The 25,211-nt window shown below is 43.9% G+C and overlaps 1 protein-coding gene across 18 annotated transcripts in view; it reads left to right on the top strand.

Annotated features, from left to right (window-relative positions):
• The window catches only part of gphna (gephyrin a), a 96,649-nt gene that overhangs the window by 11,339 nt on the left and 60,099 nt on the right, over nt 1-25,211 (top strand). For all 18 annotated transcript variants that reach the window (XM_041854715.2, XM_041854714.2, XM_041854718.2 and 15 more), the window contains exon 2: nt 21,657-21,735. In XM_041854715.2, coding sequence (XP_041710649.1) covers nt 21,657-21,735 — 79 coding nt within the window. The remainder of the gene's footprint in view (nt 1-21,656; nt 21,736-25,211) is intronic.

Here is a 25,211-nt window from a genome sequence, read left to right on the forward strand (position 1 = left end):
TAGCATGTCTCCGTAGGAATATGATCTGAATCAAATCTTTGTGACTGATTGATAGAGTGAGCATGTGACACACACACACACACACACACACACACACAACTCTGAATGAAGTTTCATTGGCATACAGCCTATCAGTAGTACTGTACATATCTGCTGTCCAGAGTGGTCACTACTTTGTGGTGCAGTGTGTGTGTGTGAGAGGTTGAGTACTGGAGTCTGGCCCTTGCAGGCTCCCGTCTTCCATCTCCCCTGCCCTGGTGGAGTTCCTGACTGAGTGATAGAGAGAGGAAGAGCGCAAGAGAGTGAAGGAGAGAGAGAGAGAGACTGATAGGGAGAAAGAGAGAGGGAGTAAGAGCGTCCCCTTGGCTCCTGGGAGCGGGCGGGCGGGCGGGGATGGATCAGAGGTGTGATAAGTCCATTAGGATGTGAATGGAGCTGTGCTGGATCATGCGCACGCTATCGCGTGAGTGCCTCTGCTCTGCCTCCCTCCGCTCTGCCTCCCTCCTTGCCTGCCTCCCTCCCTCCCTCCCTCCACACACAATCTCTCTATTTCTCGCTCTCTCTCTCTCTATTCAATTCAAAGGGCTTTATTGTAATGGGAAACGTATCTTAACATTACCAAAGCAAGTGAAGTAGATAATAAACAAAAGTGAAATAAACAATATAAAATGAACAGTAGACATTACACTCCAGTTCCAGAGGAATAGAGACATTTCAAATGTCATTATGGCTATATACAGTGTTGTAACGATGTGCATGTATGGAGACATGCTATCTCTTTCTTTCTGTTTCTCTCTTTTCCCCTCTCTCTCCCCCTCTTTCTCTCTCTCTCTCTCTCTCCCCCCTTTCTCTCTCTCTCTTTCTTCCTCTCTCTATTTCTCGCTCCCTCCCTCCCTCTCTTGTGCTCTCTCTCGACAGCAGGGTGGCAGCTCTGGCCTCGTAGGTTACACACACACACACACACACACAGTGACAGCGGTTTGCAGAGGAAGACTGCAGCACTCTCCCTGAGCCCAGTGAGGACAGAGAGAAACAATAAAAAGAGCATCAGGGTCAAAATCCTCAGCCAGCCTTAATCTACATCCTCCAACCCAATGAGCTGACTTCTCTCCATACAGGAAGCGTGCGTGCGTGCGTGCGTGCGTGCGTGCGTGCGTGCGTGCACGTGGGAGGGAGGATGTGGTGGCTGGAGTGTGCAAATTATTTAATTGTGATTCAGTGTGTTGAGTAGTAATGAGTCATACTCCTCTCTGTGACTTCAGCACGTGGGAGGGGAGGAGGGAAGAGGGAAGGAGCGATTTAAGCAAGGAAAGAAGGATAGAAAGCCACCTTACCCACTGGTCTGTCTTCTCCACCCCATGATGCCAGTCTGCCACCTTACCCACTGGTCTGTCTTCTCCACCCCATGATGCCAGTCTGCCACCTTACCCACTGGTCTGTCTTCTCCACCCCATGATGCCAGTCTGCCACCTTACCCACTGGTCTGTCTTCTCCATCCAATGATGCCAGTCTGCCACCTTACCCACTGGTCTGTCTTCTCCACCCCATGATGCTAGTCTGCCACCTTACCCACTGGTCTGTCTTCTCCATCCCATGATGCCAGTCTGCCACCTTACCCACTGGTCTGTCTTCTCCATCCCATGATGCCAGTCTGCCACCTTACCCACTGGTCTGTCTTCTCCACCCCATGATGCCAGTCTGCCACCTTACCCACTGGTCTGTCTTCTCCACCCCATGATGCCAGTCTGCCACCTTACCCACTGGTCTGTCTTCTCCACCCCATGATGCCAGTCTGCCACCTTACCCACTGGTCTGTCTTCTCCACCCCATGATGCCAGTCTGCCACCTTACCCACTGGTCTGTCTTCTCCATCCCATGATGCCAGTCTGCCACCTTACCCACTGGTCTGTCTTCTCCACCCCATGATGCCAGTCTGCCACCTTACCCACTGGTCTGTCTTCTCCACCCCATGATGCTAGTCTGCCACCTTACCCACTGGTCTGTCTTCTCCATCCCATGATGCCAGTCTGCCACCTTACCCACTGGTCTGTCTTCTCCACCCCATGATGCCAGTCTGCCACCTTACCCACTGGTCTGTCTTCTCCACCCCATGATGCCAGTCTGCCACCTTACCCACTGGTCTGTCTTCTCCACCCCATGATGCCAGTCTGCCACCTTACCCACTGGTCTGTCTTCTCCACCCCATGATGCCAGTCTGCCACCTTACCCACTGGTCTGTCTTCTCCACCCCATGATGCCAGTCTACTCTGACTCTGCTCTTATTGATCAGACTAGTGAGTGAGTGAGTGTGGTTAATTGCTGTAAAGAGCGAGGCAGCCCTTTTTAACTCTGGCCTTTTTCTCCTGTTGTTCTCTGTTGCTTCATTCCTCTGCTTTGAATCACCCTGACACACACACACGCACGCGCACACACACACACACACACAGCTTAGTAAAGCCACTGTTTATTATTATTACTAAACGTCACAACAATGGCGTTATGGATGGGGGAAGTAGGACGAGGTCACAGTCAGTCAGATAGGCTTTAGTTGTACTGTATATAATGAGTTTTTCATTTAACATGACTAATGTGGTGAGAGTCCAGTATCTCTTTGAGCCGCTAACTATGGCATTCAGGAGTTGAGCACTGAGCTGGACACTGTAGTTAAGGAGATTATGTTTCCTTCTGACTTGATGCTGCAGAGACTTTGCAGGGTTCTACACTTTTTCAGTTGGTGGCACCAGCACATGATTTGGTTGCACCAATTTATTTTTATAAAACCAAAATGAGAATTGATAATGACCTGGCCTGTGTCCCATAATGTGCCTGCATTCCACACAGAACCAGGATAATAATGACAAAAGGCAAAAATAAAGTGCAAAATGTATTTATTTCAGATTTTAAAGTACCATGTGTTCTTTTCAGCAAAATCCTCTAGTGGGCAGAATTTGAAAAAACTATACTTGAAACCAAAAAACAACAAAAAGGTGGGGAGAAGGACTGATCCAGTTTATTCAGGGTTTTGCTCTCAAAATTACACTTTTTAAATAAAAACAAAACAAAATTGGATGTTCTAAGTCAACAACAATGGTTAAACCACATCAGAGGACCATTTGTTAGTTCTGGGAAAAATCTGCTACATTTAGATTTTTTTGTGTAGTTACCCTTTAATTCAGATGTGCACCAGCCAGACAGTTATGTTTGTCTAGAGGTGTTTCTGTAGTGCCCTTGTGATGGAGTTAAATGGCCACTGGATTGATGCAAATAATCATGATTCTGCAAGGTAGGCATAAGCTACATTTCATTTACCTTTTAATTGCCTTCCATCTATACTGAACAAAAAAATATATGTAAAGTGTTGGTCCCATGTTTCATGAGCGGAAATAAAAGACCCCATACATTTTCCATATGCATAAAAAAACATCTCTCAAATTTTGTGCACAAATTTGTTTACATCCCTGTTAGTGAGCATTTCTCCTTTGCCAAGATAATTCATCCACCTGACAGGTGTGGCATATCAAGAAGCTGATTAAACAGCATGATCACACAGGTGCACCTTGTGCTGGGGACAATAAAAGGCCACTCTAAAATGTGCAGTTGTCACACAACACAATGCCACAGATATCTCAAGTTTTGAGGGAATGTGCAATTGGCATGTTGACTGTAAGAATGTCCACCAGAGCTGATGCCAGAGAATTTAATGTTAATTTCTCTACCATAATCCGCCTCCATCGTTTTAAAGAATATGGCAGTACATCCAACCGGCCTCACAACCGCAAACCACGTGTAACCACGCCAGCCCAGGACCTTCACATCTGGCTTCTTCACCTGCGGGATCGTCTGAGACCAGCCACCCGGACAGCTGATGAAACTGAGGAGTATTTCTGTCTGTAATAAAGCACTTTTGTGGGGAAAAACTCCTTCTGATTGGCTGGGCCTGGCTCCCAAGTTGGTGGGCCTATGCCCTCCCAGGCCCACCCATGGCTGTGCCCCTGCCCAGTCATGTGAAATCCATAGATTAGGGCCTAATGAATTTATTTCAATTGACTGATTTCCTTGTATGAACTGTAACTCAGTAAAATCGTTAATTGTTGCGTTTATATTTTTGTTCAGTATACATTAAAATGTTTAGGCTACACAAAGTGGTAGACATATAGCCCCTACGCACACCACAGGGCTCGACATTCGGGTAAATATATGCCAGTAGCTCATTGGGCCAGTGCCAAATGAAAGCTACTGGCTCGAATGAAAAAAATACTGTCCAGGGTCAAGATCTGACAGGAAAGTGAATGATACATGCATAATTTCAATAGCATGTGATTTTGTCTTTCATTTGTGGGCTGAGCAAGTAGCATATACAGCGTTCATACAGACATTGGCATGTAAAATTCAAGGACTTTTTCAAGCACTTATTTGTAATTTAAGGACCCACATTTTACACTTAGTTGTTGTAATAGCTTATAGAAAAAAAACTCCCCCCAAAATGTATGCAAATAAGTATGCATTACCACTAAGAATATATATTTTTTTGATATAGGCCTACCCAAGGGCATAGACGTTCACAATTTTTACATTCTAATATATGTCAGAATAATGTGGGCCTGACTAAATAGACAGCATTCCCCCCACACAAACACACTAATGAAGTCTGTCCATGTGGTAGCTGGTCAGTCTCGCCATTTCAGATATTGAAGAGTTATTGTATCATGTTTTAAAACGAGAAAGCAACCAATTACGCTGTTTCCTTTGTAATGGAACGCTTTGTATGGAAAAGAAAGTTGAAGCCAACACTCGATGTCTTTCTTGCTCATAATAACCGCACATGGTTTTACCGCAACAAGCGCAACACCGTTCAATTGAAACGGCGGGAAACAAATGAAAGCGACTACATCTGTCATAAAAACTGATCAGAAATGAAATCACAAAATAATTCTATTGGAGCTGTAGAACTTCTAAATCGGCCACCATAACTTCAATTACTTTTCAAGGACCAAAGAGCCTAGAGGAAATGTCCGATTTTCCAGTTAGCCTATTCCATGATGACTGAATTCAGCACGGAAAATATTCAACCAAGACTTTGAACTTTTTAAATTCCTGGTTTGCATATCCATTCCTGCCTTAGCATTTACTAGTAGATATCATAACTTGCCTGACTGATTATCTAAAGTATGTACATGTCTACCTCATAATTACCTTGCACATCGACTCGGTACCCTCACCCCTTTTATATAGCCAAGTTATTGTTACTCATTGTGAATCTATTATTACTTTTATTATTACGTGTTTTACTTTATTATTTCTCTGTTTTCTTTCTCTGTATTGTTGGGAAAGGCCCGTACGTAAGCATTTCACTGTAAATCCACACCTGTTGTGCTGTGAAACAGTCCTGTAGTTTAGCATCTTGTTCATCGGACCCACTTCCGAATTGAGCACGTCATTGGTACTTCCTGCTTGAGTTTTTGCTGTAAGCAGGAATCAGGAGGATACCGTTATGGTCAGATTTGCCAAATGGAGGGCGAGGCAGAGCTTTGTATGCGTCTCTGTGTGTCGAGTAAAGGTGGTCTAGAGTTTTGTCTCCTCTAGTTGCACAGGTGACATGCTGGTAGAAATTAGGTTAAACGGATTTCTGTTTTCCTGCATTAAATCAGCGGCCACTAGGAGCGCCGCCTCTGGATGAGCATTTTCTTGTTTTCGAATGGCCCTATACAGCTAGTTGAGTGTGGTCTTAGTGCATACACAACTGCACTCACTCAAATACAAAGAGAGAACTCATAATGTGTACGCTTTTTATTCACAATCATTCGCTCATGCAAGCAGCAGTGACACATTACATTTATATAATAACAGACTGACATACAAAGGTTGTGTCGCAAATGGTACCATATTCCCTATGTAGTTTACTACTTTTGACCAGGACCCATAGGGCTCAGGTCAAAAGTAGTGAACTATATAGGGAATGGGTTGCCATTTGGGACGCATCCATACATTCAGGCCCTTCTATGGATGACATAATCAGATTATGTTGAATAGAGATTACATTATAGAATGTATCCCTTGGCATTTTCCCCTCTGCAGGTCAGCACATACACTAGAGCCTATAGGAGGTATGAGACAGGTTTAGGACAGCAGGGTTACTGGAATGACTTTCTATCAACCTGTTTAGTGCTGTATTTACGATAATGTATCCCTTGGCCTTTTGCTATCTGCAGGGCCGCCAGGCAGCCAATTAATGTATGGAGATATGTGATGTGGCAGTGACATGTCTGGTCTCTTAGCCTGTTTAGTCTTTAGTGCAGCACAGTTATGGGAATGACAAAATGTCATCAGCCTGTTTAGTGCCGCTGAGTTACGGGAATGATATGCAATGGGAATTACATCCTGTTTACTGAAAGACAGTAAGCAGCAGTGACAGTGTGGTTGTGGGCCTGTTAAGCACAGGGTTACGGCAATGTCAGTGTATCCATCCACAGCTGGTCTACCTCAGTAGGGTAACAGCACTGACTAATGTATCCTGACCCTAGTAGGCACTAGGCACCATAGGGGATACATACATACGTCGGTGACATTCAGTGTGGAGCAGGCAGCCAGTGGCAGGACTCGCGTCACTCCCCTCAATAAATCTTAATCTCTCTGTCGATTCCCTCATTATCATCCTGCCCTCTCCTCTCCTTCCCTCAATATCATCCTGCCCTCTCCTCTCCTTCCCTCATATCATCCTGCCCTCTCCTCTCCTTCCCTCATATCATCCTGCCCTCTCCTCTCCTTCCCTCAATATCATCCTGCCCTCTCCTCTCCTTCCCTCAATATCATCCTGCCCTCTCCTCTCCTTCCCTCAATATCATCCTGCCCTCTCCTCCTCTCCTCTCCTCTCCTCTCCTCTCCTCTCCCTCGCTCCGTCAATCAAATATGTATGTTTTGGCCCTCTTCATCATTCATCTCCCCTCCTCATCATTAATCTCCCCTCTTCATCATTCATCTCCCCTCCTCATCATTCATCTCCCCTCCTCATCATTAATCTCCCCTCCTCATCATTCATCTCCCCTCCTCATCATTAATCTCCCCTTCTCATCATTCATCTCCCCTTCTCATCATTCATCTCCCCTCCTCATCATTCATCTCCTCTCCTCATCATTCATCTCCCCTTCTCATCATTCATCTCCCTTTCTCATCATTCATCTCCCCTTCTCATCATTCATCTCCCCTTCTCATCATTCATCTCCCCTCCTCATCATTCATCTCCCCTCCTCATCATTCATCTCCCCTCCTCATCATTCATCTCCCCTCCTCATCATTCATCTCCCCTCCTCATCATTCATCTCCCCTCCTCATCATTCATCTCCCCTCCTCATCATTCATCTCCCCTCCTCTTTGTCTATCCTTTCATCTTTACATCATGTCCTCTCCTCCCCCTTCTCTTACTCACTCCATCCCTCCATACAATGTCCCATTCTTCCCCTCTCTCTTCCCCTCTCTCTTCCCCTCCTCTATTCTTTCACCTGTTTCGCTCTATTTATACCCAGAGCAGGTTAATGGGGGAAGGAAGGGATGATCAGATAAAGAGAGAGATGAGAGAGGGGCTGGAGATGAGGAGAGGGGTAAGGTAGAATCGAGTCAGTCATGGATGGATCAGCACAGTAGTTTCAAGGAAAAGCATTTATTAATCTCTCCAATTTAATTTTCCCGTAAAACCTCATTTTTATCCTCAGAAATGCTGCATTGAACTGCTTCATTAGTAAGAAGCGTCTATTCAATATTTATAAAACATCAAAAAAGGAGGAGATGCCCTTTACATGGAGCTGCTACTGCAAGACTCCAGGACTCTCTTTTTACGTCCCAAATAGCACCTTATTCCCTATGTAGTGCACTACTTTTGACCAGGGCCCATAGGACTCTGGTCAAAGGTAGTGCACTATATAGGGGATAGGGTACCATTTGGAACGCAGCCCAGGACTCTGCTGCTGCAAAATTTAACTCCAGGTGATTGTGCTTTCTCTCTCTCTCTCTCTCTCTCTCTCTCTCTCTCTCTCTCTCTCTCTCTCTCTCTCTCTCTCTCTCTCTCTCTCTCTCTCTCTCTCTCTCTCTCTCTCTAACCATCTCTGTCTACAATAAAACATCTCGCTCTCTTTCTCCCTCTCTGTAATCAGTAGTATAGAATGTATGTTTGTGTGTGTGTGTTAGTGATGCGCGGGTCAGCTGTTTGTTCACCCGCACCTGACCGTAATTGCTAATAACCCATCTGCAACTGCCCGACTATATGTGATAAAGTGAAAATCTGATGCCCGCACCCGACCCTAACCCGCTATTATAGAAAATGCACTGTACAGTCAGAGATGGCAGATATTTTCTTTACAGGGGGTACAGGATATTATTTTTTTAACCTAATTGACACTGAACAAAAATATAAACGCAACATGCAACAATTTCAAAGATTTTACTGAGTTACAGTTCATATAAGAAAATCAGTCAAATGAAATAAATTCATTAGGCCCTAATCTATGGATTTCACATGACTGGGCATACATACAGTACCGTTCAATAGGTTGGGGTCACTTCGAAAAGAAAGCCATATCTCAGACTGCCCATCTTCATCTTTTATTTTTATTGGCCAGTCAGATATATGGCTTTTTCTTTGCAACTCTGCCTAGAAGGTCAGCATCCCGGAGTCGCCTCTTCAGTGTTGACGTTGAGACTGGTGTTTTGCGGGTACTATTTAATGAAGCTGCCAGTTGAGGACCTGTGAGGCGTCTGTTTCTCAAACTAGACACTCTAATGTATTTGTCCTCTTGCTCAGTTGTGCACCGGGGCCTCCCACTCCGCTTTCTATTCTGGTTATAGCCTGTTTGCGCTGTTCTGTGAAGGGAGTAGTACACAGCGTTGTACGAGATCTTCAGTTTCTTGGAAATTTCTCGCATGGAATAGCCTTCATTTCTCAGAACGAGAATAGACTGACGAGTTTCAGAAGAAGTTCTTTGTTTCTGGCCATTTTGAGCCTGTAATCATACCCACAATTTCTGATGCTCCAGATACTCAACTAGTCTCAAGAAGGGCAGTGTTATTGCTTCTTTAATCAGCACAACAGTTTTCAGCTGTGCTAACATAATTGCAAAAGGGCTTTCTAATGATCAATTAGCCTTTTAAAATGATAAACTTGGATTAGCAAACACAACGTGCCATTGGAACACAGGACTGATGGTTGCTGATAATGGGCCTCTGTACGCCTATGTAGATATTCCATAAAAATTCAGCCGTTTCCAGCTACAATAGCCATTTACAACATGAACAATGTCTACACTGTATTTCTGATCAATTTGCCGTTATTTTAATGGAATTTGTTTTGCTTTTCTTTCGAAAACAATGACATTTCTAAGTGACCTAAAACTTTTGAACGGTAGTGTATATGCGTCTGTTGGTCATGGATACCTTAAAAGGTAGAGGCGTTGATCAGAAAACCAGTCATTATCTGGTGTGACCACCATTTGCCTCATGCAGCGCAACACATTACATGTTGCGTTTATATTTTTGTTCAGTATAGATAGGCTATGTTCCTGCTTCTAATTTCTGACATTTTGCTAGGCTATTTGTTAGTCAACTTGTTTATAATTAGCCTTGTTGACCTGGAATAATAAATAAACCCTTGCTCACCAGAAAATATGTCATAACATAAATCAATAGAATGAATGCTTCAATGTAGTTGACATCGGTAGAGTTCTCTTTAATCTCTGCTTCTCTCGCACAGCAAAGATGTTTAGGGACCTAACATGTTTCTGATAAGATTTCAGTTTGACTTGGATGCATATTTAATGTGGTTGAAATACTATCAGCTTTATTATGCTGATAAAGATGGCACCTCTACAGACGGTCCCTAACCGCTCATTCATTCTGTCAAGATGCTGAAAGAAATAAAACATATTTCTCTACTCCTGTTCCCAATTCAAAATGTACATTTGGTTTATCATTTCAGTGCAAGAACTGCTTTATTCTTCAGGAGATAATATTATACTGAACAAAAATATAAACGCAACATGTAAACTGTTGGTCTCATGTTTCATGAGCTGAAATAAAAGATCCCAGAAACTTTACATACACACAAAAAGCTTATTTCTCTCAAATGTTGTGCACAAATTTGTTTACATCCCTTTTAGTGAGCATTTCTCCTTTGCCAAGATAATTCAGTGATGCTTAATGTATGGTATGGCTGTCCTGGCTGTGGTGGTTATACTCAGAATGAGAGTCACTGCCACTTGTCACGACCAATCTCCAAAACCACTTCCCTGTTGTAGAAACTCAGGCTGACCGTGGTTTAAACACAACGCTATAGTAGATCTCAGGACTGTGGAGTTAGTGACTGAGAAGGAGAGAGAGAGAGGACAGATGGAGGGAGAGAACACAGAGAGAGAGCGTTAAAGAGAGAGGGGAAACAGCTGCATTGCAGGGTAGTGGATATTCCAGAGGTAGGCCTAATCTCTCTCTCTCTCTTCTTCCTTCCTCACTCTCTCATTCTCTCTTTCTAATATTATTACATTCTCCCCCAGCCAGCTTGTATTTCCTAGTAGGTAGAGACTAAAGAGAGAATCACCCCCTGTGTCTTGTTACGTAACTATCACCTCGTTTTGTTCCCCCCACTTCAAATGAATGAAGAACCGGGCTGGGCCTGAGCCTGGGGCTGGGGTATAGGGCTGGGATTGAGCCTGGGGCTGGGGTATAGGGCTGGGGCTGAGCCTGGGGCTGGGGTATAGGGCTGGGGCTGGGGTATAGGGCTGGGGCTGAGCCTGGGGCTGGGGTATAGGGCTGGGATTGCGCCTGGGGCTGTGGTATAAGGCTGGGGCTGGGGTAAAGGACTGGGGTATAGGGCTGGGGTATAGGGCTGGGGCTGGGGTATAGGGCTGCGGTATAGGGCTGGAGCTGAGCCTGGGGCTGGGATATAGGGCTGGGATTGAGACTGGGGCAGGGATTGAGGCTGGGGTATAGGGCTGGGGCATAGGGCTGGGGTATGGGGCTGGGGCTGAGCCTGGGGCTGGGATATAGGGCTGGGATTGAGACTGGGGCTGGGGTATAGGGCTGGGGCTGAGACTGGGGCTGGGGTATAGGGCTGGGGCTGAGCCTGGGGCTGGGATATAGGGCTGGGATTGAGACTGGGGCTGGGATATAGGGCTGGGATTGAGACTGGGGCTGGGGTATAGGGCTGGGGCTGGGATATAGGGCTGGGATTGAGACTGGGGCTGGGGTATAGGGCTGGGGCTGGGATATAGGGCTGGGATTGAGACTGGGGCTCGGGTATAGGGCTGGGGCATTTGGCTGGGCTGGGATTGAGAGAGAGACCCTTGGGGCTGGGGTTAAGGCTGGAGCTGGGGTTAAGGCTGGAGCTGGGGTTAAGGCTGGAGCTGGGGTTAAGGCTGGAGCTGGGGTTGGGGCTGAGGCTTGGGTTAAGGGTGGAGCTGAGGCTTGGGTTAAGGCTGGAGCTGAGGTTGGGGCTGAGGCTTGGGTTAAGGCTGGAGCTGAGGCTTGGGTTAAGGCTGGAGCTGAGGCTTGGGTTAAGGCTGGAGCTGGGGTTGGGGCTGGAGCTGGGGTTGGGGCTGGAGCTGAGGTTGAGACTGGGGTTAAGGCAGGAGCTGGGGTTGGGGCTGAGGTTAAGGCTGGAGCTTGGGTTAAGGCTGGAGCTGGGGTTGGGGCTGGTGGCTGAGCTTGGGGCATAGGGTTGGGGTTAAGGCTGGGGTTGGGGCTAGGGCTGAGGATTGGGTTGAGGCTGGGATATAGGGCTGGGGCTGAGCCTTGGACAAAGGCTGGAGCTGGGGTTGGAGCTGGGGTTGGGGCTGAGGCTTGGGTTAAGGCTGCGGTATAGGGATGGGGCTGAGCCTTGGACTAAGGCTGGAGCTGGGGTTGGAGCTGGGACTGAGGGTTGGGGCTGAGGGTTGGGGCTGAGGGTTGGGGCTGAGGGCTGAGGGTTGAGGGCTGAGGGTTGAGGGTTGGGGCTGAGGGTTGAGGGCTGAGGGTTGGGGCTGAGGGCTGAGGGTTGGGGCTGAGTGCTGAGGGTTGGGGCTGAGGGTTGGGGCTGAGTGCTGAGGGTTGGGGCTGAGGGTTGAGGGCTGAGGGTTGTGGCTGAGGGCTGAGGGTTGGGGCTGAGGGTTGGGGCTGAGGGTTGAGGGTTGGGGCTGAGGGCTGGGGCTGAGGGCTGGGGCTGAGGGCTGGGGCTGAGGGTTGGGGCTGAGGGCTGAGGGTTGGGGCTGAGGGTTGAGGGTTGGGGCTGAGGGCTGAGGCTGTTTTTTTCTTATTCCCTTTTTCTGTATGTAATGCATATGTAATGTGTATGTAATGTGTATGTAATGCATATGTAATGTGTATGTAATGCGTATATAATGCGTATGTAATGCGTATATAATGCGTATGTTATGTGTATGTTATGTGTATATAATGCGTATGTAATGTGTATGTAATGCGTATGTTATGTGTATGTTATGTGTATGTTATGTGTATGCTATGTGTATGCTATGTGTATGTAATGCGTATATAATGCGTATGTAATGCGTATATAATGCGTATGTTATGTGTATGTTATGTGTATATAATGCGTATGTAATGTGTATGTAATGTGTATGTAATGCGTATGTTATGTGTATGCTATGTGTATGCTATGTGTATGCTATGTGTATGCTATGTGTATGCTATGTGTATGCAATGCGTATGTAATGCGTATATAATGCGTATGTTATGTGTATATAATGCGTATGTTATGTGTATGTTATGTGTATATAATGCGTATGTAATGTGTATGTAATGTGTATGTAATGCGTATGTTATGTGTATGCTATGTGTATGCTATGTGTATGCTATGTGTATGCAATGCGTATGCAATGCGTATGTAATGCGTATGTGATGCGTATGTAATGCGTATTTTATGCGTATGTTATGCGTATGTAATGCGTATGTTATGTGTATGTAATGTGTATGTAATGCATATTTTATGTGTATGTAATGCGTATGTAATGCGTATGTAATGTGTATGTAATGTTTTTCAGGGAAGTAATATATACAATATACACAAGCAGTTAGGAAAGCAAAGGCTAACTTTTTCAAACAGAAATTTGCATCCTGTAGCACTAACTCCAAAAAGTTTTGGGACACTGTAAAGTCCATGGAGAATAAGAGCACCTCCTCCCAGCTGCCCACTGCACTGAGGTTAGGAAACACTTCACCACCGATAAATCTACAATAATCGAGAATATCAACAAGAATTTTGCTACGGCTGGCCATGCTTTCCACCTGGGTACCACTACCCCGGCCACCAGCTCTGCACCCTCCACTGCAACTTGCCCATGCCCCCCCCACTTCTCCTTCACACAAATTCAGACAGCTGATGTTCTGAAAGAGCTGCAAAATCTGGACCCCTACAAATCATCTGGGCTAGACAATCTGGACCCTTTCTTTCTAAAACTAGCCGCCGAAATTGTCGCAACCCCTATTACTAGCCTGTTCAACCTCTCTTTCGTAACGTCTGAGATACCCAGAGATTGGAAAGCTGCCGCGGTCATCCCCCTCTTCAAAGGGGGTGACACTCTAGATCCAAAATGTTAGACCTATATCCATCCTGCCCTGCCTTTCAAAAGTTTTTGAAAGCCAAGTTAAGAAACAGATTACCGACCATTTCGAATCCCACCGTACCTTCTCCGCTATGCAATCCGGTTTCCGAGCTGGTCATGGGTGCACCTCAGCCACGCTCAAGGTCCTAAACGATATTATAACCGCAATCGATAATAGACAGTACTGTGCAGCCGTCTTCATCGACCTGGCCAAGGCTTTCGACTCTGTCAACCACCACATTCTTATTGGCAGACTAAATAGCCTTGGTTTCTCAAATGACTGCCTCGCCTGGTTCAGCAACTACTTCTCAGATAGAGTTCAATGTGTCAAATCGGAGGGCCTGTTGTCTGGACCTATGGCAGTCTCTATGGGGGTGCCACAGGGTTCAATTCTTGGGCCGACTCTTTTCTCTGTGTATATCAATGATGTCGCTCTTGCTGCTGGTGACTCTCAGATCCACCTCTACGCAGACGACACCATTTTGTATACATCTGGCCCTTCATTGGACACTGTGTTAACAAACCTCCAAACGAGCTTCAATGCCATACAACACTCCTTCAGTAGCCTCCAACTGCTCTTAAACACTAGTAAAACTAAATGCATGCTCTTCAATCAAACGCTGCTGGCACCCGCCCACCCGCCCACCCGACTAGAATCACTACTCTCGACGGGTCTGACCTAGAGTATGTGGACAACTACAAATACCTAGGTGTCTGGTTAGACTGTAAACTCTCCTTCCAGACTCACATAAAGAATCTCCAATCCAAAGTTAAATCTAGAATCGGCTTCCTATTTCGCAACAAAGCCTCCTTCACTCATGCTGCCAAACATGCCCTCGTAAAACTGACTATCCTACCGATCCTTGACTTCGGCGATGTCATTTACAAAATAGCCTCCAACACTCTGCTCAGCAAATTGGATGTAGTCTATCACAGTGCCATCCGTTTTGTCATCAAAGCCCCATATACTACCCACCACTGTGACCTGTACGCTCTTGTTGGCTGGTCCTCACTACATATTCGTCGCCAAACCCACTGGCTCCAGGCCATCTATAAATCACTGCTAGGCAAATCCCTGTCTTATCTTAGCTCACTGGTCACCAAAGCAACACCCACCCGTAATATGCGCTCCAGCAGGTATATCTCACTGGTCATCCCCAAAGCCAACACCTCCTTTGGCCGCCATTCCTTCCAGTTCTCTGCTGCCAATGACTAAAACAAACTGCAAAAATCTCTGAAGCTGGAGACTCTTATCTCCCTCACTAACTTTAAGCATCAGTTGTAAAAAAAAAACATATTGTAAAGTGGTTATCCCACTGGCTATAAGGTGAATGCACCAATTTGTAAGTCGCTCTGGATAAGAGCGTCTGCTAAATGACGTAAATGTAAATGTAAATGTCAGAGCACCTTACCGATCACTGCACCTGTACACAGCCCATCTGAAATTAGCCCACCCAACTACCTCATCCCCATATTGTTATTTATTTTGCTTATTTGCACCCCAGTATCTCTATTTGCACATCATCTCTTGCACATCTATCATTCCAGTGTTAATACTAATTGTAATTATTTTGCACTATGGCCTATTTATTGCCTTACCTCCATAACTTGCTACATTTGCACACACTGTATATAGATTTTCTATTGTGTTATTGACTGTATGTTTTGTTTATTCCATATGTAACTCTGTGTTGTTGTTGTTGTTTTTATCGCACTGCTTTGCTTTATCTTGGCCAGGTTGCAGTTGTAAATGAGAACTTGTTCTCAACTGGCTTACCTGGTTAAATAAAGGTGAAATAAATAAATAAAAATTAAAACGTATGTAATGTGTATGTAATGCGTATGTAATGTGTATGTAATGTGTATGGGCAATTCCACTGTAACGGAATTATGCTTTGACTCAGTTTTTTCACTTGAAAATGTATGCCAAACAAAAACCATTGATTTCAAAGTTTAACAAAGTATAGGCCTACAACTCAACTTTTAACAATTTACACTGAACATGTTACAAAAGCACATTTACTGGAAGAACTGTGCAGATGCAAACTTTGGTAACAGAATTACGGCAAAAAAAATTATGTGACCATGTTTTCCAAAAACTCTGTTAAATATCTGCTCCGAATTAAGATTCACAGATGTCTGCAGATTTCACAGATACATTGGTCCACATGGGAATGTAAAAGCATAGAAAATGTAAATTACATGACAGAAATAAAAAGTAGTTTTAGACTGACCAATGTAGATAGTTTCAAATACATGCAATTTAAAAGTTACATATCACAAAATGTAGATTTGAAATCTTCTGGACATCAGAACAACCTTGAGGGAATCATATTTGGGTCAGAAAAGGATGTTCATATGATAGTGAAGATATGCAAAACCTTGCAGAGAGAATATCCAACTGGCAATCTCTTCGAAAAAAATATAAAGTATTGGAACAAAGACCTAAAAAGAACTGATATTAGCACAAGGTGGAGGGAAAGTTGGAGCAGAACTAATGAAATTACAAATGTACGCTTAATCCAGTATAAACTAACGTATAGAATTTATTATACCAATTTGTAAGTCGCTCTGGATAAGAGCGTCTGCTAAATGACGTAAATGTAATTATAGAAGAGACAAAATTCACAAATTCAACAGCACAACGACAGACTCATGTCTTAAGTGTAAAACTAATAATGGCTCAATAATCCATGCTTTCTGGGAATGCTATAATTTCCGGAAGTTGTGGGCGGAGTTAGAAAGTTGGCTGTCAGAATATTACAATGTAAATTTACTTTTAATCCGTCTGTCTGCGTATTTCAAGACATGGCATATGGGGGTGTAGTGAGATACCCAATGGGCTGGACGATTCTCTTCTCATCTTGAAAAAACGTATACTAAAAATGTGGAAATCAATCAATCCGCCATCATTAACACAATGGAAAAATCGAATGATTTTATGATTTAAATATTGAAAGTGCGCGGGCTACTGAGAGAAACAGGCCATGTGGCACAAGGGATGGAGGTGTGAGCATGCGGGTCTGGGCAGATGAGATCTAGTCATTGTTCCTGTGTGTCTGTAAGTTGTTGTTTGTATTTTAGAGTGTAAAAAAAAGAGAAAAAAATAAAATATTATTACAGTAGCAAAAAAAAAGATAGAATGCTGTCAGCTATGACATGGCACCTTGACTTTGTAACAAACTATTTTGGTTATTGAACTACAATAAGTAAAGTGGATTTACACCCGGTAACGGAATTACGGTAACATAATTAAATCATGGGTCCCTGATCTGTACTACACAGAAATTCATAATTATGGATATTAATGTCATTCTCCTCATGTTTCACAAGTTTGGGCATCACAGCATAGTACAGAAGAGTGCAGAGCAGAGTATAGTACAGTACAGTAAAGTATAGTTCAGTGAAGTAGAGTACAGTACAATATACTGTTCTCTACTGTACTGTACTGTACTATACTCTGCTTTTCTTTATTGTACTGTACGGTATTGTATTGTAATGTACTACTGTATTGTACTGTACTCTACTGTGCTATCCAAATTTGTGAAACATATGTCTATGATAGGTTCAGGTTTGGTCCAGCCGGGTACTTCTGTGGACGTTAACATCAAGGCCAGTATGACAGATGAAGGGAGGACAGTAGCAGGTGACCCAACTGTGGTTTGTGACTATTATGATTTTCAGTTTGGGTAATTCCGTTACCAATTAATTGTTAAACAAAATGTATATCAGTAAAATCACTATAACTAATTGGTAGGTCTACCATCACTTGTTACTTCTGTGAACTTTCTTTCTCATGAGGGAGAGAAATTTGAAAAAATATTAAAGATATGTGGGTTTTTGGTAACAGAATTACAAGGCACAAGGCAATATTTCTTAAACTTACAGAAGGTAAACAATTTCTCCAAAACGAATATAAGTGTTGATATTAGTTGGCAGGGGTCTTTACGTCAACATTATTGTGTTTTGATGTATATCTGATACGTTTTAAGACTTTTTCTGGTTGATGTTTTCTAAGAGCCCTTTTCTATCTGTTTATCCAGAAATCAAAGCCTTTACTTATGCCTCATTCTTAAGATGGAAAATGGTTGAAAAATTGATCTAGGCCTTAATTTCCCAAAAAGAAACACGCAATTTGATATTCTCCTATGACTTCAAATGTTGATGCTCATGGGTCCTTTTCAATAGAAATGCCCGTGTGTCACTGGGCCTTGCACTGTTGGTGTGAAAGGAGAGATGGTAAGAAAGAGTAAGAGAGATGAGAGACATAAGGGGAAAGGGTTAATGAGGGAATGGGCTTATGACCATGTACATCGCTTGGGTTACTCACTCATTCACTCACTACTAACATAGTCACTACACAGTCATAATGCTCCTTCCTCTCCGTCTCCGTCTCTCTCTCTCTTTGTCTATCAATTCAATTCTATTTCAATTTAAGGGCTTTATTGGCATGGGAAACGTATGTTAACATTGCCAAAGCAAGTGAAGTAGATAGTAAACAAAAGTGAAATAAACAATAAATATTAACAGTAAACATTACACTCAGAAGTTCCAAAAGAAGAAAGACATTTCAAATGTCATATTATGTATATATACAGTGTTGTAACAATGTGCAAATAGTTAAAGTACAAATGGGAAAATAAATAAACATAAATATGGGTTGTATTTACAATGGTGTTTGTTCTTCACTGGTTGCCCTTTTCTTGTGGTAACAGGTCACAAATCTTGTAGCTGTGATTTTTCACCCAGTAGATAAGGGAGTTTATCAAAATTGGGTTTGTTTTCGAATTCTTTGTGGATCGCTGTCATCTGAGGGAAATATGTGTCTCTAATATGGTCATACATTTGGCAGGAGGTTAGGAAGTGCAGCTCAGTTTCCACCTCATTTTGTGGGCAGTATGCACATAGCCTGTCTTCTCTTGAGAGCCAGGTCTGCCTACGGCGGCCTTTCTCAATAGCAAGGCTATGCTCACTGAGTCTGTACATAGTCAAAGCTTTCCTTAAGCTTGGGACAGTCTCAGTGGTCAGGTATTCTTCAACTGTGTACTCTCTGTTTAGGGCCAAATAGCATTCTAGTTTTCGCTGTTTTTTTGTTTGTTCTTTCCAATGTGTCAAGTAATTCTCTTTTTGTTTTCTCATGATTTGGTTGGGTCTAATTGTGTGACTCTTCTCCAAGTTCATCTCTCTGTAGGTGATGGCTTTGTTATGGAAGGTTTGGGAATCGCTTCCTTTTAAGTGGTTATAGAATTTAACGGCTCTTTTCTGGATTTTGATAATTAGCGGGTATCGGCCTAATTCTGCTATGCATGCATTATTTGTTGTTTTTCGTTGTACACTGTGGATATTTTTGCACCCTAGACCTCACAACCATAAAGGGCAATGGGTTCTATAACTGATTCAAGTATTTTTTGCCAGATCCTAATTGGTATGTCGAATTTTATGTTCCTTTTGATGGCATAGAAGGCCCTTCTTGCCTTGTCTCTCAGATCGTTCACAGCTTTGTGGAATTTACTTGTCTCTGATGTTTAGGCTGAGGTATGTATAGTTTTTTGTGTGCTCTAGGGCAACGGTGTCTAGATGGAATTTGTATTTGTGGTCCTGGTAACTGGACCTTTTTTGGAAAACCATTACTTTTGTCTTACTGAGATTTACTGTCAGGGCCCAGGTCTGACAGAATCTGTGCAGAATATCTCAATTTCTTTCTTAGGTTTTTGCATTCTTCATCAAACCATTTGTCATTGTTGTTACTTTTCTTCGGTTTTCTGTCAGATATTTTTAGATTTGATAGGGAAGCTGAGAGGTCAAATATACTGTTTAGGTTTTCTACTGCCAAGTTTACACCTTCACTATTACAGCGGAACGTTTTGTCCAGGAAGTTGTCTAAAAGGGATTGAATTTGTTGTTTCCTAATTGTTTTTTGGTAGGTTTCTACACTACTTTCCTTCCATCTATAGCATTTCTTAATATTATTCAGTTCCTTTGGCTTTGATGCCTCATAATTGAGTATTGCTCTGTTCAAGTAGACTGTGATTTTGCTGTGGTCTGATAGGGGTGTCAGTGGGCTAACTGTGAACGCTCTGAGAGACTCTGGGTTGAGGTCAGTGATAAAGTAGTCTACAGTACTACTGCCAAGAGATGAGCTATAGGTGTACCTACCATAGGAGTCCCCTCGAAGCCTACCATTGACTATGTACATACCCAGCGTGCGACAGAGCTGCAGGAGTTGTGACCCGTTGTTGTTGGTTATGTTGTCGTAGTTGTGCCTAGGGGGGCATATGGGAGAGGGAATGCTGTCACCTCCAGGTAGGTGTTTGTCCCCCTGTGTGCTGAGGGTGTCAGGTTCTTGTCCAGTTCTGGCATTTAGGTCGCCACAGACTAGTACATATCCCTGGGTCTGGAAATGATTGATTTCCCCCTCCAGGATGGAGAAGCTGTCTTCTCTCTCTCTCTGAGTCTCTGTGTCTGTCTCTCTCTCTCTCTCTCTGTCTCTGTCTCTGTCTCTGTCTCTGTCTCTTTCTCTGTCTCTTTCTCTGTCTCTTTCTCTGTCTCTTTCTCTGTCTCTTTCTCTGTCTCTTTCTCTGTCTCTTTCTCTGTCTCTTTCTCTGTCTCTTTCTCTGTCTCTTTCTCTGTCTCTTTCTCTGTCTCTTTCTCTTTCTCTGTCTCTGTCTCTGTCTCTGTCTCTGTCTCTGTCTCTGTCTCTGTCTCTCTCTGTCTCTCTCTCTCTCTCTCTCTCTCTCTCTCTCTCTCTCTCTCTCTCTCTCTCTCTCTGTCTCTCTGTCTCTCTGTCTCTCTGTCTCTCTGTCTCTCTCTCTCTCTCCCACTCTCTTGAGAAAAGAGAGATGATAGAGAGACAAGGTTTGATGTCACAGCCATGTGGACAGGTAGTCTGGACTTGAAGATGGAGTGTGGGATACTGTTGTTAGTGTAATACTTGTGGACTAAATTAACGGTTACTTTCTCTCTCTCTCTCTCTCTCTCCCTCTCTCTCTCTCTCTCTCTGTCAGTTCAATTCAATTCAATTTTCAATTTAAGGGCTTTATTGGCATGGGAAACATATGTTAACATTGCCAAAGCAAGTTAAGTAGATAATAAACAACATTGAAATAAACAATACAAATTAACGGTAAACATTACACTCACAAAAGTTCCAAAAGAATAAAGACATTTCAAATGTCATATTATGTGCAAATAGTTGAAGTATAAAAGGGAAAATAAATAAACATAAATATGGGTTGTATTTACAATGGTGTTTGTTCTTAACTGGTTGCCCTTTTCTTGTGGCAACAGGTCACAAATCTTGCTGCTGTGATGGCACACTGTGGTATTTTCTTTGTTTTTCTTTGTTTTCTCATTATTTGGTTGGGTCTAATTGTGTTGCTGGGGCTCTGTGGAGTCTGTTTGTGTTTGTGAAAAGAGCACCAGGACCAGTTTGCTTAGGGGACTCTTCTCCAGGTTCATCTCTCTGTAGGTGATGGCTCTGTTATGGAAGGTTTGGGAATCGTTTCCTTTTAGGTGGTTGTAATTAACGGCTCTTTTCTGGATTTTGATAATTAGCGGGTATCGGCCTAATTCTTCTCTGCATGCATTATTTGGTGTACACAGAGGATATTTTTTGCAGAATTCTGCATGCAGAGGCTCAATTTGGTGTTTGTCCAATTTTGTGAATTCTTGGTTGGTGAGCGGACCCCAGACCTCACAACCATAAAGGGTAATGGGTTCTATAACTGATTCAAGTATTTTTAGCCAGATCCTAATTGGTATGTCGAATTTGATGTTCCTTTGGATGGTGTAGAAGGCCCTTCTTGCCTTGTCTCTCAGATCGTTCACAGCTTTGTGGAATTTACTTGTCTCTGATGTTTAGGCCGAGGTATGTATCGTTTTTTGTGTGCTCTAGGGCAACGGTGTCTAGATGGAATTTGTGTTTGTGGTCCTGGCAACTGGACCTTTTTTGGAACACCATTATTTTTGTCTTTCTGAGATTTACCCCACGGCCCTGTGCAAAGAAATGTGTGTGTCTTTTGCCAATTTTTACCTCGCTCTCTCGCTCTATGTCTCTCACTTTCTCTCTCTCTCTCTCTACAGTGAGTGACAGCTGCTTCAGGAACCTGGCTGAGGACCGCAGTGGAGTAAACCTCAAAGATCTGGTCCACGACCCGTCACTGTGAGTACACACACATTCACAGACATTGCAGGTGTTATGCCAGGTGCAGCGAAATGCTTATTTTAGTAGCTCCAGCAGTGCAGTAGAATGTCAGAATGAGTCCAATTAACAAAGTATATACACTACTGGTGAAAAGTTTTAGAACACCTACTCATTCAAGGGTTTTTCTTTTTACTATTTTCTACATTGTAGAATAATAGTGAAGACATCAAAACTATGAAATAACACATATGCAATCATGTAGTAACCAAAAAAGTGTTAAACAAATCAAATGTATTTTATATTTGAGATTCTTCAAATAGCCACCCTTTGCCTTGATGACAACTTTGCACACTTTGGCATTCTCTCAACCAGCTTCACCTGGAATGCTTTTCCAACAGTCTTGAAGGAGTTCGGGGGATTGTGGAGGCCAGGTCCTCTGATGCAGCACTCCATCACTCTGCTTCTTGGTAAAATAGCCCTTACACAGCTTGGAGGTGTGTTGGGTCATTGTCCTGCTGAAAAAGAAATGATAGTCCCACTAAGCCCAAACCAGATGGGATGGCGAATCGCTGCAGAATGCTGTGGTAGCCATGCTGGTTAAGTGTGCCTTGAATTCCAAATAAATCACTGACAGTGTCACCAGCAAAGCACCCCCACACCATAACACCTCCTCCTCCGTGCTTTACGGTGGGAAATATACATGCGGTGATCATCCCGTTCACCCACACCACGTCTCACAAAGACACGGCGGTTGGAACCAAAAATCTCAAATTTGGACTCCAGACCAAAGGACACATTTCACCCGGTCTAATGTCCATTGCTCGTGTTTCTTGGCCCAAGCAAGTCTCTTCTTCTTATTGGTGTCCTTTAGTAGTGGTTTCTTTGCAGCAATTTGAGCATGAAGGTCTGATTCACACAGTCTCATCTGAACAGTTGATGTGTGGATGTGTCTGTTACTTGAATTTATTTGGGCTGCAATTTCTGAGGGTGGTAACTCTAATGATCTTATCCTCTGCAGCAGAGGTAACTCTGGGTCTTCCATTCCTGTAGCGGTCATCATGAGAGCCAGTTTCATCATTGCGCTTGATGGTTTTTGCGGCTGAACTTTCAAAGTTCTTGAAATGTTCCATATTGACTGACCTTCATGTCTTAAAGTAATGATGGATTGTCGTTTCTCTTTGCTTATTTGAGCTGTTCTTGCAATAATATGGACTTGGTCTTTTACCAAATAGGGCTATCTTCTGTATACTCCCCCTATCTTGTCACAACACAACTGATTGGCTCAAACTCATTACGAAGGACATAAATTCCACAAATTAACTTTTAAAAAGCCACACCTGTTAATTGAAATGCATTACAGGTGACTACCTCATGAAGCTGGTTGAGAGAATGCCAAGAGTGTGCAAAGCTGTCATCAAGGCAAAGGGTGGCTATTTGAATAATCTCACATTTTAAATATATTTTGATTTGTTTAACACTTTTTTGGTTACTACATGATACCATGTGTGTTATTTCATAGAATTCATTTCTTCACTATTATTCTACAATGTAGAAAATAGTAAAAAGAAAGAAAAACCCTTGGATGAGTAGGTGTTCTAAAACTTTTATATATATATTAGAATGAGCAGTGTCAGAATGCAGAATATAAATACGTGGTGTGTGTATAGACAGTATATCACTTGGAAAATAAGTACAATAATAGGTATATTAGGATGTGTGTGTAAACCTACTCTCTCTGCTCCCTATCCTGCTCTGCAGCCTCCTCAGCTCTCCTCCCAGCTTAGATTGTTCCTCATCTAACACCCTCCTGACAAGCCACTTTCACCAAGGACAGAGCCTCCTCTCTCTCTCTTTTTCTCTCCCTCCATCCCTCTATCTCTCACCTTCTCCCTGCATTCCTCCCTCTCCCTCTCTCCATCCTTCTCTCTCCCTCCATCCCTCTATCTCTCACCTTCTCCCTGCATTCCTCCCTCTCCCTCTCTCCATCCTTCTCTCTCTCCCTCCATCTCTCTATCTCTCACCTTCTCCCTGCATTCCTCCCTCTCCCTCTCTCCATCCTTCTCTCTCCCTCCATCCCTCTATCTCTCACCTTCTCACTGCATTCCTCCCTCTCCCTCTCTCCACCCTTCTCCCTCCCTCCATCCCTCTCTCTCACCTTCTCCCTGCATTCCTCCCTCTCCCTCTCTCCATCCTTCTCTCTCTCCCTCCATCCCTCTATCTCTCACCTTCTCCCTGCATTCCTCCCTCTCCCTCTCCCTCTCTCCATCCTTCTCTCTCTCCCTCCATCCCTCTATCTCTCACCTTCTCCCTGCATTCCTCCCTCTCCCTCTCTCCATCCTTCTCTCTCCCTCCATCCCTCTATCTCTCACCTTCTCCCTGCATTCCTCCCTCTCCCTCTCTCCATCCTTCTCTCTCTATCTCCATCCCTCTCCCTCCTTCCCTCTGCATCCCTCTCTCTCTCCCCCCTATCCATCCATCCCAACCTCCATCCATCTCTCTCTCTCTCTCTCTCTCTCTCCCTCCCTCCCTCCCTCCCTCCCTCCCTCCCTCCCTCCCTCCCTCCCTCCCTCCCTCCCTCCCTCTATCCTCTCAGAGATAAGGGTCAGTTACCAGCGTGTAACGTGCCATTTAATTAATGGATTAATCTCGGTCCAATTATGCTGGTGCCACACTTGATATTTCACAACGGTAGCAGTGTGTTGTGGACTGTTGAGGCACCAGTGTGTGTGTTTGTGTGTGTGTGTGTGTGTTGCGGAGCATTGAGGCACCTGTGTGTGTGTGTGTGTGTGTGTGTGTGTGTGTTGCGGAGTGGACCGTTGAGGCACCAGAGGATGGCTGTTATAGATGACTCCATGACACCTCCCTCCCCGTGCCTAGACTGTAACGCTAGCTAACCGCAAGGCTAGCTAACCGCAAGACTAGCTAAATGCAAGGCTAGCTAACTGCAAGGCTAGCTAACTGCAAGGCTAGCTAACTGCAAGGCTAGCTAAACGCAAGGCTAGCTAACTGCAAGGCTAGCTAACTGCAAGGCTAGCTAACTGCAAGGCTAGCTAACTGCAAGGCTAGCTAAACGCAAGGCTAGCTAACTGATTTCTAATGCCCAGATTACAAGGAGTCCCATGCAGGATCAATGCAGCAACATGCAGCACCGCTAAGCAAGTTAACCGTTAACTGCTGTTTAATGCCACACACACACACACACACACACACACACACACACACACACACACACACACACACACACACACACACACACACACACACACATAGAGAGAGACATAGAGACAAACACACACACAAACACACACACAGAGACATACACTACACACACACACACACACACAGAGACACACACACACACACACACACACACACACACACACACACAGACATACACACACACACACACACACACAGAGACATACACACACACACACAGAGAGAGAGAGACATAGAGACACACACTACACACACACAGAGAGAGAGAGAGAGAC

This window comes from Coregonus clupeaformis, chromosome 29, assembly GCF_020615455.1.
Source record: "Coregonus clupeaformis isolate EN_2021a chromosome 29, ASM2061545v1, whole genome shotgun sequence".
Classification (NCBI taxonomy): Eukaryota; Metazoa; Chordata; class Actinopteri; order Salmoniformes; family Salmonidae; genus Coregonus; species Coregonus clupeaformis.